This window comes from Rattus norvegicus, chromosome 6 (genome assembly GCF_021556685.1).
Source record: "Rattus norvegicus strain SHRSP/BbbUtx chromosome 6, alternate assembly SHRSP_T2T, whole genome shotgun sequence".
NCBI lineage: Eukaryota > Metazoa > Chordata > Mammalia > Rodentia > Muridae > Rattus > Rattus norvegicus.
In genome coordinates, this window is record NC_141539.1 from 32,741,435 (window position 1) to 32,757,930 (window position 16,496).

Genomic DNA, 16,496 nt, shown 5'->3' on the forward strand with positions numbered 1-16,496 from the left:
CTTTCCTGCATTTATTTCTTAATATTTGAGTAAGGGGTCTGAATAAACCACCCCAGCCCACTTCCTAGTCACATCTTAGAGGCTAAGTCTTGCTGTAACTCAGGCTGGCATTGAATTTTCAGTGTTTCTGTTGCTGGTCATTGAGTGCTTGAATTATTAACCAAAAACTTTTCCTTTATTGAATGTCAAATCTGAAATAAATTATAGACCTAGAACTGTATTAAATTTGAGTTTAATATAGGATGGTCTACACTGAAGACTTAAAACGCTCTGACCAGATTTATAGAATTTCTCCTTCCATAGATTTGGTCAGAAACTGTTTTTACTCTTTTATTTTACACTATCCAGCTTCTAGAACAGAACAGAAAGTTTTAGCCACTCTGTTCCTACATACCTATAGCAACAGCTCTGGAAAGATAGCAGAGGAAGACAATGAGCTGCCTGAAACATTGAGACTTTCTCTCCAAACAAAACTAATAACAAAAGAACTTTTTATACAAAATTTGAATTTTAATATTAGTTTTACAACTTGATCTGTTTTGTTTGGTTTATGTTATATTTAAAAGTAACAGCATCTAGCTGGGCTGTGGTGGTACACAGCTTTAATCTCAGAGTCAGAGGCTACTTGGTTTTTTCTTTTTTTTTTTTTTTTTTTGGTTAATAGGTTGTTTTGGTATTTTGAAACAGGGTTTCTCTGTGTAACAGCTCTGACTATCCTAGAACTTTCTTTGTAGACCAGGTTGGCCTTGAATTTACAGAGATCTGCCTGCCTCTGCCTTCCAGTGTTGGAATTACAGGCATGCAGGACTAAAAGAAAAATAGAACATTTTATTAATCCTTCATGAAGACAAAAAATAATTGAAACTTAGACATATAAAAACTTGTGGCTGCTTTGTCCTTATTTAATTTCAATATGTTAATACTGATTACTTTTAATTACTTGTATTGTCCTGGGTAGGGTGTTAGCCCTCAAGTAGTATTTTTATGAGCCTGGCCTACAAAAAGAGAGAATGTGTGTGTGCGCGTTTGCGTGTGCACACACCCTTAACATCAGCACTTGGGAGGCCAAGGCAAATGTGCTTAAGAATACCAGGCCAGGGCTGGAGAGATGGCTCATCGGTTAAGAGCACTGACTGTTCTTCCAGAGGTCCTGAGTTCAATCCCAGCAACCATATGGTGGTTCACAACCATCTGTAATGGGGTCTCATGCCCTCCTTCTGGTGTGTCTGAAAACAGCTACAATGTACTCATATAAATAAAATAAATAAATCTTAAAAAAAAAAAAAAAAAAGAATACCAGGCCAGCCAGAGCTAAAACAGAAATCTTGTCTCCAAAAAAACCACAACCAACCAAAACCAAACAAAAGGATACAAAGCGTTGGGGTTGGGGATTTAGCTCAGTGGTAGAGCGCTTGCCTAGCATGCGCAAGGCCCTGGGTTCGGTCCCTAGCTCCGGAAAAAAAAAAAAAAGAATACAAAGCGTTCTGTGGTGGGTGGAATAGTAATATAACTTACTAAGTGGTGATAAGCAAAGTTGTTAGGTACTTTTAATTTTTTTTTGTTTTTTTATTAACTTTTATGTATATGAGTACACTGTAGCTGTCTTCAGACACCAGAAAAGGGCACCAGATCTCTTTACAGATGGTTGTGAGCCACTATGTGGTTGCTGGGATTTGAAATCAAGACCTCTGGAAGAGGGGTTGGGGATTTAGCTCAGTGGTAGAGCACTTGCCTAGGAAGCGCAAGGCCCTGGGTTTGGTCCCCAGCTCCGAAAAAAAGAACCAAAAAAAAAAAGACCTCTGGAAGAGCAGTCAGTGCTCTTAACCACTGAGCCATCTCTCCAGCCCTTGTTTTGTTTTTTAAGACAGGGTTTCTTGTGTAGCTTTGGTTGTCCTGGAGCTCATTCTGTAGAGCATGTTGGCCTTGAAGTAACACATAGGTTGGACCTATGACCTTAAACTTGGATAACTGACTTATGATATTAGGCTTGGCTAAGAATATTCTCAAATAAGGTTGTTTGTCTCTAAACAAATTTCCTGTGTTTTATTTAATAATTTTATGTTTCTTTTAGTCTCTTCTCTATATTAACAAGAGGCAACAATTGCTTCTTTCTTACCCACACAGCTTCTAAATCATTATGTGCTGAGTAAATGATACTATCTAAGCTTTTAGAACTAAGTATTAAAATCACTTTTTAAGTATGTGAATTTTATGACAACTGTTTTTAAATAACCCATTGATTTCTGAGGTATAGAAAGTTGACTTTTAATAGTTCTGACTTTTGGGGTTGGGGATTTAGCTCAGTGGTTTAGGCCCTGGGTTCGGTCCCCAGCTCCGAAAAAAAGAAAAGAAAAAAAAAATAATTCTGACTTTTTGAATAATGAAAAATAGTGACTTTACAATTTATAATTGAAGAATTTAGGGAAAGATGACATGCCTTTCTTATAATTGATCACTTGATTTTTTAAAATTAAATACTCTAGAATGTTGACAGTTTTTTGCTCCTTTTAATTCCACCAAATACTGAAGGGGGTCATTATCTGTTAATTTCCTTAACTTCCAAAGTTTTATTTAAGATAGCAACTAGTGTCTTTTATGGTATAAAAATCAGTGGTTTCAGAGTAGGCATAATGACATACTTTTTTACCTTTAATAGCAGAGATGAGGGGCATGGGTCTGTGAGTTCAAGGCCAGCTTGGTCTACAGCCAAAACTACATAATTAGACCCTGTCTCAAAAAAAGAAAAAAAAAATTAATGGCTTGAAAGTTAGTAGTTTTTCACAATTTTTTTCCTTAGTATAAAACATGTTTTTCTAGCCATTCTGATTCATAATCTGGGGGCTGGAACCCAAAACCACATACATTTTTAAAAGGTTATATAATCAAGTACAGAATTCGCCAGGGGTAAAAATGACTGGCAGACAATATGTGCATGGGCCTTTATGCTGGTGGACAGAGCAGGTTGAACCCTAGACACAATATGTGTTCTTAGCTGTAGAGCAGCCATGTGTGTCATGGGTGGTGCTTTGCATTGTCTGCTCTAGTCTTGCAGCTTAACATTGATCTCTGCCTTCCCCCATCCCTTGCTCTTTTTAGATCCCTGTCTCCAGAATCTCCCCGATGCTGTTTTCTACATCGCAGGTCTCTCCCAGGGCTCGTTTTCCAGTCTCCATCACTAGTCCTTACAGAACAGGAGCCAGAACTCTGGCAGACATCAAAGCAAAAGCCCAGTTGGTCAAAGCACAAAAGGCAGCAGCCGCAGCAGCAGCTGCAGCAGCTGCAGCCGCCTCAGTTGGAGGGACCATTCCAGGACCTGGCCCCGGGGGTGGACGAAGTCCAAGAGAGGGTGGTGAAAGGAAAACCGCCGGAGGAGGGAGTGCAGGCTCAGACCCAGTCAGTACAAATGGAAAAGGTCCTGCACTGGAACTGGCCGGAACTGGAAGCAGGGGAGGTACGAGAGAACTTTTACCCTGTGATCCCCAACCTGAGACCAATACACCAGGCCAAGCACAGCCTCCTGGTGTCTCTGGAGCACAACTACAGCAAACCTCCTCAGTGCCTGCAGGACTTGCCGCCAGTGGAACATGCACAAGTGTCCCATTACCAGCCCACATAGAAATGTCAAACAGGGAAAAACCAAACCCCCACAGGGCAACAGCCACAGCAGCCTCTCCTTGCCACTCGCAAGAACCCAGGAGTTGCAGACTTGAGAGAGCTCTGTCTCCAACAGGACCTCCACTGATCTCAGGAGCCTCACCTGTTTGTTTTGTAGCTGATGGCACAGTTGAGCCCAAAGCAGGTTCTAATAAGAATGCACCAAAGCCTTCAGCCTTAACAAAGACAACTGCTTCTGCTCCACTAGATATGACTTCCTCTCCTGTAACGTCTTTATTGACAACAGCCAGTTTAGAAAAACTCCCTGCACCCCAGATCAGTGGAGCTGCAACATCTACTGGCTCAGCGCCATCCTCAAGCACTTTGCCGGTGGCTTCTAGCCTTAAAACCCCAGGAACATCTGCAAATATGAATGGACCCGTTTCACGACCAAGCTCTAGTATCCCTGCTAACAACCCTTTAGTTACTCAGCTGCTCCAGGGCAAAGATGTTCCCTTGGAGCAAATTCTGCCTAAACCTCTCACCAAAATTGAAATGAAAACAGTTCCACTGCATACAAAGGAGGAAAGGGGGGGGATAGGGGTGTTCCCTGGCACCAGTGTGGTGGAAGGTAGCAGAGAGGACGTTAGTGGCAGGCAGGCCCATCTGGCCATCCAGCAGCTGGGGAAACCCTTGCAAAGCAAGCAGCTTTCCCAGGCTCCAAGGCCAGTTTGCCCTGCTAAGGACCGGAAGGACCCCTGCATTGACACTCACCAGTACCAAGAAGGCCTAAGTAAAACAACGCAAGGTCAGCTCTTTCAGACTCTTATCCAGAGGGCTCAAAGACAGAGTGTTCTTTCATTTGTGCCACCCACTCAGTTCAACTTTGCTCACTCAGGTTTCCACTTGGAAGACATCTCCACAAGCCAGAAGTTCATGCTGGGTTTTGCCGGCAGAAGGACATCCAAGCCTGCAATGGCAGGTCACTATTTACTTAATATTTCCACTTATGGCCGGGGAACAGATAGTGTTAAGAGGACCCATTCTGTAAATCCTGAGGAACGGTTTTGTCTAAGCAGCCCCACCGAGGCCTTGAGAGTGGGACATGCAGATTGTAAAAACACCACTGGAGAAAGCAGTAGCAGCAAAGAAGAGGAGAGTGATGAGGATAGTGTGGGTGATGAGCAGGAGTCGGTATCAGTGAAGGAGGAGCCCTGGGCTCCCCACAGTGGGGAAGCTCCATCCACCAATGATTGTTTAGCTAGCAAGAGTGGGAAGACTGAGGTACCAGTGAATGAGCAGACTACTTTAGGCAAGGAGAATTACATATTATCTAGAGGCCAAACATTTGATGAAAAGACCCTAGCCAGAGATTTTATACAGGCAACACATAAACAAATGGCTCACGCTGTGAGAGGTAAGACAGTATGTAGCAGCCCTGAGCTTTTTAATTCTACTGCTCTTTCTCTCCCTGCAGACAGTCCCACACATCAGCCTCTACTCCTTCCACCACTGCAAACCCCCAAATTGTATGGAAGCCCCACACAGATAGGACCCAGCTATAGAGGCATGATCAATGTTTCCACCTCATCAGACATGGACCATAACTCTGCTATACCAGGCAGCCAGGTATCTAGCAATGTAGGGGATGTCATGTCGTTTTCAGTGACTGTCACTACCATCCCTGCTAGCCAAGCAATGAATCCCAGCAGCCATGGCCAGACAATTCCTGTTCAAACTTTTCCTGATGAGAATAGTATCGAGGATACACCTTCAAAATGCTACTGCCGATTGAAAGCCATGATCATGTGTAAAGGATGTGGGGCTTTCTGCCATGATGATTGCATTGGCCCCTCCAAACTGTGTGTCTCCTGCCTCGTTGTTCGGTAATAAGATGACAGCGTATGTAAGGAGGGAAGGGTAGGCTTAAAAAGACGTGTTCTTGCACCCTTTTTAAATCACAGAAATAAAGTTTCAGTTGTCTCAAGAGACATTAATCAGGAATGCAGAATGCAGGTCTTGACATTTACAGGAAGAGCACCTTGTATAGTAGGTCTGAGTCAAATAGGACTGAATTGGTGACAAAGTTTGCACTTACAAAATCATGTAAATATGTCACATTTTGTTTTAACATTTTTTTTCAAAGTATTTAGGTAATGATGTGTTAACTTTACATTCAGATTTATTTTCCATTTCTTTTGACTCTGTTCATGGTATGCATGGTAAAAGGAAGCTGTCTGCCTCTGACCTTTCCTAGGGCTCCAAGGAAAGCTAGGAAGTGCCCATCATACTGATTGTCTTCACAAACTGGTGCAGTCAGGTTCTAAACAAATAAGATGACCTTTGTGGGGTTTAGATTCAGGGTTTGCTCATCCCTTTACTTTAGATGGAACCATTTTCAGTGGGATTTTCAAAAGGTATTAACATCCCAGACAGTGTTTTTGACCCTAACAGTCCTGGCTTAGCTCTTGGCTTCCATGAATCAGTACTGTAGTTAAGCAGAGATCTGCTGTTAAGGTTCTGCTTCTAAGGGACTCACTATGTTAGACTAGTGTGTGCACAGCAGTAGCAGCAGCAGTAATGCATCCCAGCATTGCATCCTTCACAGGCTCCCAGAGACATGCTAGATGTGCGTGTGTGTGTGTGTGTGTGTGTGTGTGTGTGTGTGTGTGTGTGTGTGTGTACACTAAATGTTGGAAAAGGAGAATGAAATTGAAGAAACGGAGACTTCAAGGAATTTGGAAGACTGGTTTTGACACTGGACAGAAAATAGTCTTTTCATAGTCTCTCAAACCATTTTAGGTAGAAAAGTCTTTGGTACTTCTTTGGCATCCAGAGCATCAGAGATGGACGCGGCAACCTTATGCCATCCTATCATAATACATTTTTGCACCCACACACAATACAAGAAGCAGTTTGCTGTTTTAGAAAGTGAATCAACTATCCTAGAATTTCAGCTGTCTGGACAGCCAGGATGTCTACCCAGAACGGGCATTGTGAGTGACTAATGGAATGTGAGGTTTTACTGTCTTCTGATTTTTGTTTTTAAAATCCTCCCAGCACTCTGGAGGCAGAGGCAAACCAGTCTCTAAGTTCAGGGCAGAGAAGCCCTGTCTCAAAAAACAAAAACGAAAAAACCCTAAATAAATAAAAGAAGTACACAAGGGGCTGAAGAGATGGCTAAGTGGTTAAGGGCACTGACTGTTCTACAGAGGTCCTGAGTTCAGTTCTCAGCAACCACATGGTGGCTCACAACCATGTATAATGTGATCCGATGCCCTCTTCTGGTGTCTCTGAAGACAGTGGCAGTGTACTCACATATAGAAAATAAATATTTTTAAAAAGGAAAAAAAAAAAACCCTCCAGTTGGTAGCCATGGTGACACATGCCACACACCTTTACTCTCAGCACTTGGGAAGAAGAGGCAGGTGAGCCTCACTGGGTTAGGGCCCGTATGGTTTGCATAGCAAGTGCCAGGGTACAGAGTGAAGCAAAATAGTCACAAATTCCTAAGGAGATACTGTTTGAGTTATAGTTAAAGATGGTTTAAAGAAAATAGTCTGTATTGTTCGATTTCAAGTCTCCCAGTTTAAAGTTTGTGATGTAATATTGCAACCCTGTATAGGTGTGTTACAGAAGCTGTTTATAAAACTCAGAACAGTTTAAACTTGTTAATTATATCACATTCCAGATTGGGGAAAGGAGACAGCAATGTATTTTCCTGCCGTGTGATTGATGCTCACCCCGGCCACCCTATGTTTTTGCATCAAATACTGGGAGTGCTTCCTCGGTCCCTGCCCCAAACTCTATGAAACTCACCGTCATTTTTCTTCCCTCCTGTTGTGGACCTAAGCAATTACAGGTTTAAATTCTGTATACAGCACTAGTCAAGACAATGTGATATCCTTCCATCTTCCCCTTTTATTTCAGGAAATGCATAGCTTAGTGAAAAGAAAGCCTGCAAATATTCAGGGTTAAGAAGTGTGTATGTTCTGAAGTGAAGGGCTAGTAAAATAATAAAAGCCAGGATCTGCTCCCAAACCTTCAGGACAATGGGTAGTCCCTATGGGACCTTAAAAGACCCATATCTGAGTAGTCTCCCTTGTCTAGCCTGCTGGAAGAGGGTGAATGTATTCAGAATGGACCTCATGCTGTCAGTGACTAGTTTGTATTGGTGAGAAATTTCCTACTTCCTACCTTGCTTACTTTTGTTCCATAGTTCCCTTAATCTGAGAATAGATGGACAAGAGGAGGGCATTAGGGATTGTTACTCTTCTTGGTCCAAACTCAGGCCATATATGCCCTAAGTATTGTTCTTCACTAGTTTCCACTTAGTAATACCCAACTAATTTGTGTTCAAAGGTATTCCAAAAGCAGGACTCACCCACTGTTTTTTTTTTTAGATTGAAAATACACTAAATAGTCCATTTAGTCTATTTTAAAACTTGGTTTCAGATGGAAGGTGTCCATTCTTCTTATGAATGGACACCAACCATTCTTCTTATGAATGGACACCAACCATTCTTCTTATGAATGGACACCAACTAGTCTTCTTATGAATGGACACCAACTAGTCTTCTTATGAATGGACACCAACTAGTCTGGCCCTGAGTTTGCCACTCCTGTGACTATTAACACAAACTTCGTCATAGCCTTTCAGTGACTTTAAGTCAACTCTAAACTGGTTCAGTGAGCGCTAAGCTTATTCTTTGGGCTTTGAGTGGCTATTTCCAGTGAGGTGTTAGGGCTATGTGCCCTATCCAGCCTTCAAAACAGTCTCCATGAATCTCCTCTGGGAGAGTATTGTTTGCAGTGTGTCATCTCAGCGTGGTTTTTGAGTGTTCTGAGTTGCTTAAGTAGAACACTCCCTGAATCAAAGTTTTTTTTTAAATAATCAGCATTCTATAGCCCACTAATATGGGGGGAGGGTACAAATAACCTGGAGTTGTTTGGCCTTTGTTCCTTGATTCCTGTACTCAAGACACTGAAGCTGTCTCCCGTGTCCTGTGTGAAGAATAAGATCTGGCAAATGAGGGAGCTTTCTTGAGACAGGAAGGCTGCATTTCTGTGGGTAGAGAGATGTGGGTGTTTGAGAGCCTATCTCAGATGTACATTAATAGGAAAGAAAGGTGCGCTCTCTGATGTAACAGTCCCGTCACTTACCGTTCTGATTGCTCTGTACTGCTTTCCTCCACTTCAGGAAGCCTTAACGAGCTCTTGGCTAAATGGTTTGTTAGAATGGTCAGGCTTTCCTCTTGTCTTTGTCCTGCTATTTGTTTCAGAGCTGACTGTCAACGAGCAGTGTCAGAATTGTTCCCTCCCAGACTTAACATGCAGAAGAGAGTGTCTCGTTGCTTTGTAACCGTGTGTGCTAAGTGCTGAACTTGGCCATGGGTGGTTGCAGCTCAGTTTATAGAACAGTCCAAAGAGACTTGTGCAAAACATGATGACAGGCAGGGACCTTCTCCTGTGGGTTTCAGTACCTACATACCTATTGAACAAAGCAGTAGGTGGACACTTCCTAAAGTTGAAGCAGTGGCTTCATAGAGTCTTGGTTACTTTATTTTTTTTAATGCTTTACATTTGATACAACTATTGAAGATCAATTTAAAAATAACTTTCCAGTAATATATTTTAAGTAATATATATTTTAATATCTATGTAAAGAGTGACAGTGGAGGACTGAATTTCTCATGTATAATTTCTATGTCTTGGTAGGGTCTCATTGTTGGGGCACAAATTATTTCAAAGGAGTTGCTCTAAAAACACTCAGATTACTTCCCAAAAAAAAAAAAAGAAAGAAAAAAAGAAAAATGCAATAATGGGAATGATTTGGGGCTTTTAATTTTTATTTTAAAAGAAAATTGACTTATTTGCCACAAGCTATTTTTCCCTCTCTGGTGATAAGGTTTGTACAGACTGGTTTGGTAAATGCTAAATTTTTGTGTCTTTTGCCTTTTTAAAGGAATTGTTAACATTGGAATTGAGGGTATGTACAGAGAAGTTGGTGTCAATGCCATTTAATAAGTCATATTTTTTCACAAATAAGGAAAAATCATTTTAATAAGAATTTTAAGTATTTGCAATAAATATATGTATATAGATTGTATGTATTCATATATTATTTTTCATTTTATTATTAAGTAAAAGATAATTAAAAGTGAAATTAAAAATCTTGTAGTTTTTGATGAATCTTGAGGTCTGACATCTGAATGTAACACGGGGAAGGGCCTTCAAATAGTTGCCATGTATAGTCACCACAGACTGAAAGAGTAAATCAAGGGACTTGGCCGTAAGTCAGGACAATGGATTACAGAGCTTCAGTAGAAATATGAAAATGTCCTAGCTCATCTACCTTTGGTGTTTTCATCTTCCACCATACTGGAAAAGTGAGGAAAGCAGAGTAGGCCCTTGTATTGTGTCTCTGGCTCTTAGCATCCAGGAAGGTAAGGAGACAGGGTAAACGGGCTTTTACAGTTTTACTGCTTTGTTTCATGTTGGTACCGTCACATACCAGGCCCTTGGGATACTGAAGAACTAGCCTCTTAAACGTGGAGAAGACTTGTTTTCTCTCTCCCAGTCATTATCCAAGGTGAGTTTCATAGCCAAATTCATGTTGTGCTTGACTGACCTGGGCAGGTCAAAACCTAGATCTGTGTTAAGAACACCTATGCCTTGTGGTTGTTTCCAAATAATTAGGAAGATGGCTTGTGTCAAGAGCATTTAGGGAAATGAGCAGTGGCCAAACTATCTGAAGTCAAATGTCTTTGTTCCCACACCTGGATTACTGTTGAGTCAAAGAGAACCCACTTCTGGTTGTCAAATAAATGGTTTGGGGATGTAATGTGTAGAACAGAATATCTACATAGATGGTCTGAGAAATAAAGGTAGATCTCCTGGTCTGTAAAATTTGTAATGCAGTTCAGTGATAATAAACGTCCACCTGTTCTTCCTCTTGAGTGCTGGGTTAAAGGCATGTGCCACCAAGCTAGGCTACCTAGCTTTTTAAAAAGTAACTTGAAGTTTCCAACATCTGAGTTAGGTAAAAACCTTGAAGTTAGTGTAGCCATCCAAGAGATAGTATTACAGATCTCAGCTGAAAGTACAATTTCTAAAACAGATTTTTGGGACCATGGAAAAACTCAGTCACTAAAAGCACTTGCTGTCCAAGCCTGAAGACCTGCCTGCAGGACCCTAACGCCCATAGAAGGTGGGTGGTATTTGCCTGTAATACTACCTCTGGGGAGATAGAGAAAAGCTGATCTTGGAGGTTTCCTAATCAGTTAAACTCCAGGTCCAGTAAGAAGCCTATCTCAAAAAACAAGGTGGAGCATCGACTGAGAGCATTCCCACATGGACCTTTGTCCTTACGTGTGCCCACGCAGGCAGGTGCACTTGAGTTACATAGTGTGCACATACAACGGAGATGTGTTAACTCTCAGGGAACATCTGCATTGCAATTCCTAATCATAGGAAGGTGAAATTATGACCATTAAAATAACTCCCATTTACTTAATAGTTCATACTTAACCATTTAGCACAGCCACTTTGTAAGGAAAATCCAAATTCTTGCTATGCCAGAATCCTATGTTCATTGCTTTTTACACAACTTTATTTCAACTGATTTTTCAGTCAGATTGAACATCTCGAGACTTTTATATATAAATCCTGTTACTTAAGTATTTATTGGTATTTATTAAGTATTTACTTACTTAACTATGTGCTCAGCCCTGACAAGATGCTGGTTATACAAAGATAAAAAATTTCACTTAAACAGTTCTTCCTAAAATTGGAACCATGCAGCACTGACTTTAGTTTTTAGGGTTCAATTAATCAATGTTGTGTTTCCCAAAGTAAGTATGAGTTGTTAAATAAAAGCAAAAGCTTTGAGCACTGGACAAAGCAATATATATTTAAAAAAAAAAAAAAAAGTGCCTCTAGGGCTGGAGAGAAGGCTCAGCGGTTAAGAGCACTGACTGCTCTTCCAGAGGTCCTGAGTTCAATTCCCAGCAACCACATGGTGGCTCACAACCATCTGTAATGGGATGTGATGCCCTCTTCTGTGTGTCTGGAAACAGCTACAGGGTGCCCATATACATAAAGTAAATAATTATTTTAAAAAATAGTTTGCCCCTAGATGATAGCTGCTAATGTAGACTTGAAGTGCCATGTTAATAAAATATACTTTAGGGAGTTTGATGGAATAGAGGGAGGCAGGCTAAATAAGCAATGGGGGTAAAGGCAGCTTTCAGTTTTGTTTTGTTTGTTTTTTTTTTGTTTTTTTTTGTTTTTGGTTCTTTTTTTCGGAGCTGGGGACCGAACCCAGGGCCTTGCGCTTCCTAGGTAAGCGCTCTACCACCAGCTTTCAGTTTTAAACAGTGATGCCCTGGGGTCACAGTTAAAATGCACTTCATTCCTTTTCCTTAGGCCCAAGTCCTTACTTACTTCTGAGTAGTAAGAAGTCGTGGTCAGTACTTGGCTCTTGAATTCTCCTTGCCTCTTGTCTTTAAACAGATGTTTGGGTTCACAGCTTTCTATATGCCAAAAGATGTGCATCTGCACTTCAAAGAACTGCTCGGTGTATTTAAAACCAAGGGATAGTTTTTTCAGCTCTTCCTGGGACACCTTGTGCCCTTGTGACCGTACACAGAAGATAGACCACAGATTACTATAGACTTTAGACCACGGACTGAGAAATGAGTGAGAAAACCTGAGAAAGCCAGATGACTGGTTGTGGAGGCCACCTGTGACTAAATAGTGGGGTCTTGTGAGCCTCGATCGAATTTTTCTTGCTCTTGACATTCAAAGAAAATGAGGGGCTGAGATAAAATGTTTGGTTTTCATCTTAACTGCAAAACTTAAAGGAACTAATGGGGAGAAAAACAATAAATCTGAGATGTAGTTTTTAAATGGACTTAAACTTTGAGTTGAGTGCCTTACTCTTCTTTTTAAAAGTACTTTTAAAAAATTGCAGGTTAATTTAACATGAGTCACTGAGTGTAACGTGCAGCTTGGTTTGAAACATGGGCTAAAAGAATAGTTTTCTGTAAATTGTGGCAGCTTTTGCTACAGATCAGGCTTGGGGCTGTGTACCTGAATCTGAACTCAGCTGGCCTCGTGAACACTGTATTATGCCAACCTGAGCCAAAACTCAACTTCATTAAATTTAATCAAAATTTGTCTTTATTAAGTGAGCCTCATTAGGAACTGAATTCATTCTCGCAAAAGCATTGAAGATAGGCTAAAATCTATTTTCCACGTCGCCACTGTCCTTCATACAGAGCGTGCGGAATATAAAGTTACTTTTAAAACCAAACTCTTAGAAATGAAACTGGAGGATCATCTTCAAGTTAACAGCTCTTTTCTGCTTCAGTGGTGACCTGCTGAACCCTGTATGTCATTTTAATATCCAAGTCCAGATCTCCCAGAGTCTCATTTGGCCGCCAGTGGTCAATGGAAAGAAGAACGTGGTCAAATGACTGAAATTTCCAGCAATTGGCAAGGGAAGGCTGGAAGATGAGTTCCAAGATCCTCTTAACCTATAGCAAATTCAAGGCCATGCCCCGCTACCTGAGACCCTGCTTCAATCTAGAGGGAATGCTAATTTAATCAGACTTGCTCTCGGGAAAATCCATGAAAGGCCTAGTATATGACAAATGAATCTGGAACTTAAAAGCCTCTGTAGCCATAGTGCTTTGATATGTTTGCACAGCTCCTACTGGAGCGAGTTCCGCAGCACACTTCCCACCAGCACCACGAGAATCAGAATGGAAGAGAAGAGTTTAGCATTAGTCTCATGGACTGGAGTCTGCACATAGACTCTAGAACAGTCTGCCTTTCAACCACACTCTCTCTGTTCCTCTCACTTTCTACTCTTCCCTTTATTGGTACTATAGAAGCTGTTTTCTTACAAGTTGAATGTATGATAATGGTTCTGTCTGAGTGACTCATGTTGAATAAAGGCATACAATTTTACTCTAGTAGTTGTGCCTTTTCTTTTCTAAAGACTTCCTATGGCTTACCTGCTCCTTTCCCTGGTTCATCACTAAACTGTAATGTTTCTTTTCAAGACATTCGAAAGGATTTTAGGAACTTAATTTGAGCCCAAGTCTGTCTTTCAAAAACAACATTTAAAAAGTTTAGATTGGCTTATTTCACCCTCACAGTTAGAAGTTTGGGGGTTTTGTCTCAAGATTTATACAGTGTTTTTCTACAATGACTTGTAGCAGTGTTTGGAAGCTTTAGCATAGTGTCGGAAGAGCCATCATAAATACTTGGGTCCAACCTTGACCCTGAATCCTCAGATATCCAATGATAAAAAAATCCCTGAAAAGATTGTGTAGGCTCCTAGCCCTGGTACAAAGCACTGTCTACCAGAAAGTTCACCTCAGGTTTGAGATAGGAGCCCATGTGTACTTTTGCCTAACAGGAGAGTGGTTCTACAGATATTACTATTGTAGAGATATTTAAATTGAGATATGTCTAACCTGCCAATACCCTTAGCTTAAAGATAACCAGGAGAGTTGGTCTTGAGTGAGTTTGGAGTGAAGCAAGAAGGATGATAGCTATTTTTCACACACCTTTAATCTCAGCACAAGCAGAGGCAGAGGATCTCTGAGTTCAAGGCCAGCCTGGTCTGTCTACAGAGTGAATTCCTGGACAACCAGGGATACATAGAGAAACCCCTGTCTTGAAAACTAAGTAACAAAAAATGTAAAAGGAAGCCCATATCACAAGCTACGGTAATCAAAACTAGCTGTGACAAAAGCACAGGCCCATCAAGTACGGCACCCCAGACATAGTCTTGTGTATATAGACAAACGATTTCAAGGGGTCAAGATCAGTCAGTGGGGAAAGGGCAGTTCTCAACAGATGTTAACTCGATGTTCACATGCAAGATAGTGACCATGACCCTTACCTAACATTTAGAAATTAAGTCAATCAGAAGAAAGCAGGGCTTCATAATTGGATTTGACAGTTGTTTCCTGGACTTGAAAGGCCAAAACAGAAAAGAGTAGATACAAACTGAGCTTAAGCTGGTCATGGGGGTATGCCTTGATCCCAGCACTCAGGACAAAGAAGCAGGAAGGTCTCTTGAATTCCAGGTTAACTTGGTCTACACAGGAAGTTCTGCCCTAGACAGTGCCACAAAGTTCGACCCTGTCTTAAAAAAAAAAGTTTAAAAATGTAAAAGAACAGCTTCCAGATTTGTGCATCAAAGAACATCAAAATGAAAGGACAACTCAGAGAATGGCAGAAAATACTTGCAAATGGTATCTAGTAAATTCTGAAACTGTAAAAAAGGGTTGGGCTGGGGATTTAGCTCAGTGGTAGAGCGCTTACCTAGGAAGCGCAAGGCCCTGGGTTCGGTCCCCAGCTCCGAAAAAAAGAACCAAAAAAAAAAAAAAAAGGGTTGAGGGCTGTCTTAGTCACTGTTCCATTGAAGACAGTATGACCATGGCAACTGTTAATAAGAAAAGCACATATAACATGTATATATATATATATTACACATATATATGTATGTAATATGTATGTATTTCTACCACTTAGTTGCTGGGAACTGAGCTCAGGACCCCTGGAAGAGCAATCAGTGCTTTTAATGGCCAAGCCATCTCTCCAGCTTGAAAAAACATTTAGTTGGGTGCTCTTGTTTATGGTTTCAGAGGTTTAGTTCATTGTTATGGTAGGCAGCATGGCAGTGGGCATCATCCTGATCCACAGGCAGAAAGAGAAAGAGCCTGGGCCTGGCATGGGCTTTTTATACCTCAAAGCCTGTGCCAGTGACACACTGCCTCCAACAAAGACAAGCCTACTCCAACAAGGCCATACCTCCGAATAGTTCTAATCCTTCTCAAATGGTGCCACTCCCTGATTCAAATATATGAGCTTTTGAGACCAAAGGGTAAAGTACATGAGTAGATTTTTTTTTTACCCCAAAGTTAATATCCAGATCACAAGGATGAGGAGGAAATGGAACTCTTACGCTTTGATGCTGGAAATGTAAAGGCTGTAGCTATTGGGTTAACTTTTTTTTTCTTTTTTCTTTTTTTCGGAGCTGGGGACTGAACCCAGGGCCTTGCGCTTGCTAGGCAAGCGCTCTACCATTGAGCTAAATCCCCAACCCTTGGGTTAACTTTTGTGTTTCACCTTTGCCACAAACCCTTGAAGGAAGGAAGGATTTGTGTTGGCTCCAGGTTTCAGTCCATGGCCAGCTATCTCTGTTGCTTCTGAACAACCGTAGTGAGACAGTGTTGCCAGGATAGAAGGGATTTATGGAGCAAATCCACAAATTTTGAGGAGTTGCTTACCTCGTAGCAGGTGAAAAGCAGAGGAAGGTCCATCACATGACCCTTGTGACCTATTTCTTCCAACTAGGTCTGACATACTTTATCTCACCAGTTGGCATCCAAACCTTGAACACATGAGCCTGAAGGGCATGTTTCACATTCCAACTATATTAACAGTATGAGAATTACCATAGGATCCAGCAATTAAGAGTCTGGGTATAGGGAATGGAGAGATGGCTCAGCGGCTAGGAGCGCTGATTGTTCTTCCAGAGGTCCTGAGTTCAATTCCCAGCAACCACATGGTGGCTCACAACCATCTGTAATGGGATCTGGTGTGTATGAAGACAGCTACAGTGTACTCATATAAATAAAAATTAATTTAAAAAAAAAGAGTCTGGGTATATAGCCAGAGAAGGGACTCATTTTTATTGTTGAGACAGTTATGTTCAAACACATTTGTAAGCCAATGTCTGTGATATTTCAATAGCCTTAACAGAAGAAACCCTCACCAACAGACGGCTGAGGAAAAGGTATTATATAGGTATAGTAGGACATTTAGCCTTAAAGAGGAAAAAATACATACTTGGCAATGTTTAACCTTGAAGACATGCC

At 41.2% G+C, this 16,496-nt stretch overlaps 1 protein-coding gene across 8 annotated transcripts in view; it reads left to right on the forward strand.

The window, feature by feature from the left end:
- Asxl2 (ASXL transcriptional regulator 2) overlaps positions 1 to 13,569 on the forward strand; it is an 88,575-nt gene extending 75,006 nt beyond the window's left edge. For 5 of the 8 annotated variants that reach the window (XM_087553083.1, XM_087553082.1, XM_087553084.1 and 2 more), the window contains one exon: positions 3,097 to 9,767. In XM_087553083.1, the coding sequence (XP_087409209.1) occupies positions 3,097 to 5,484 (2,388 nt within the window). In that variant the 3' untranslated portion in view covers positions 5,485 to 9,767. 8 annotated transcript variants of the gene reach the window in all.
- The last annotated feature ends 2,927 nt before the right edge of the window (positions 13,570 to 16,496 follow it).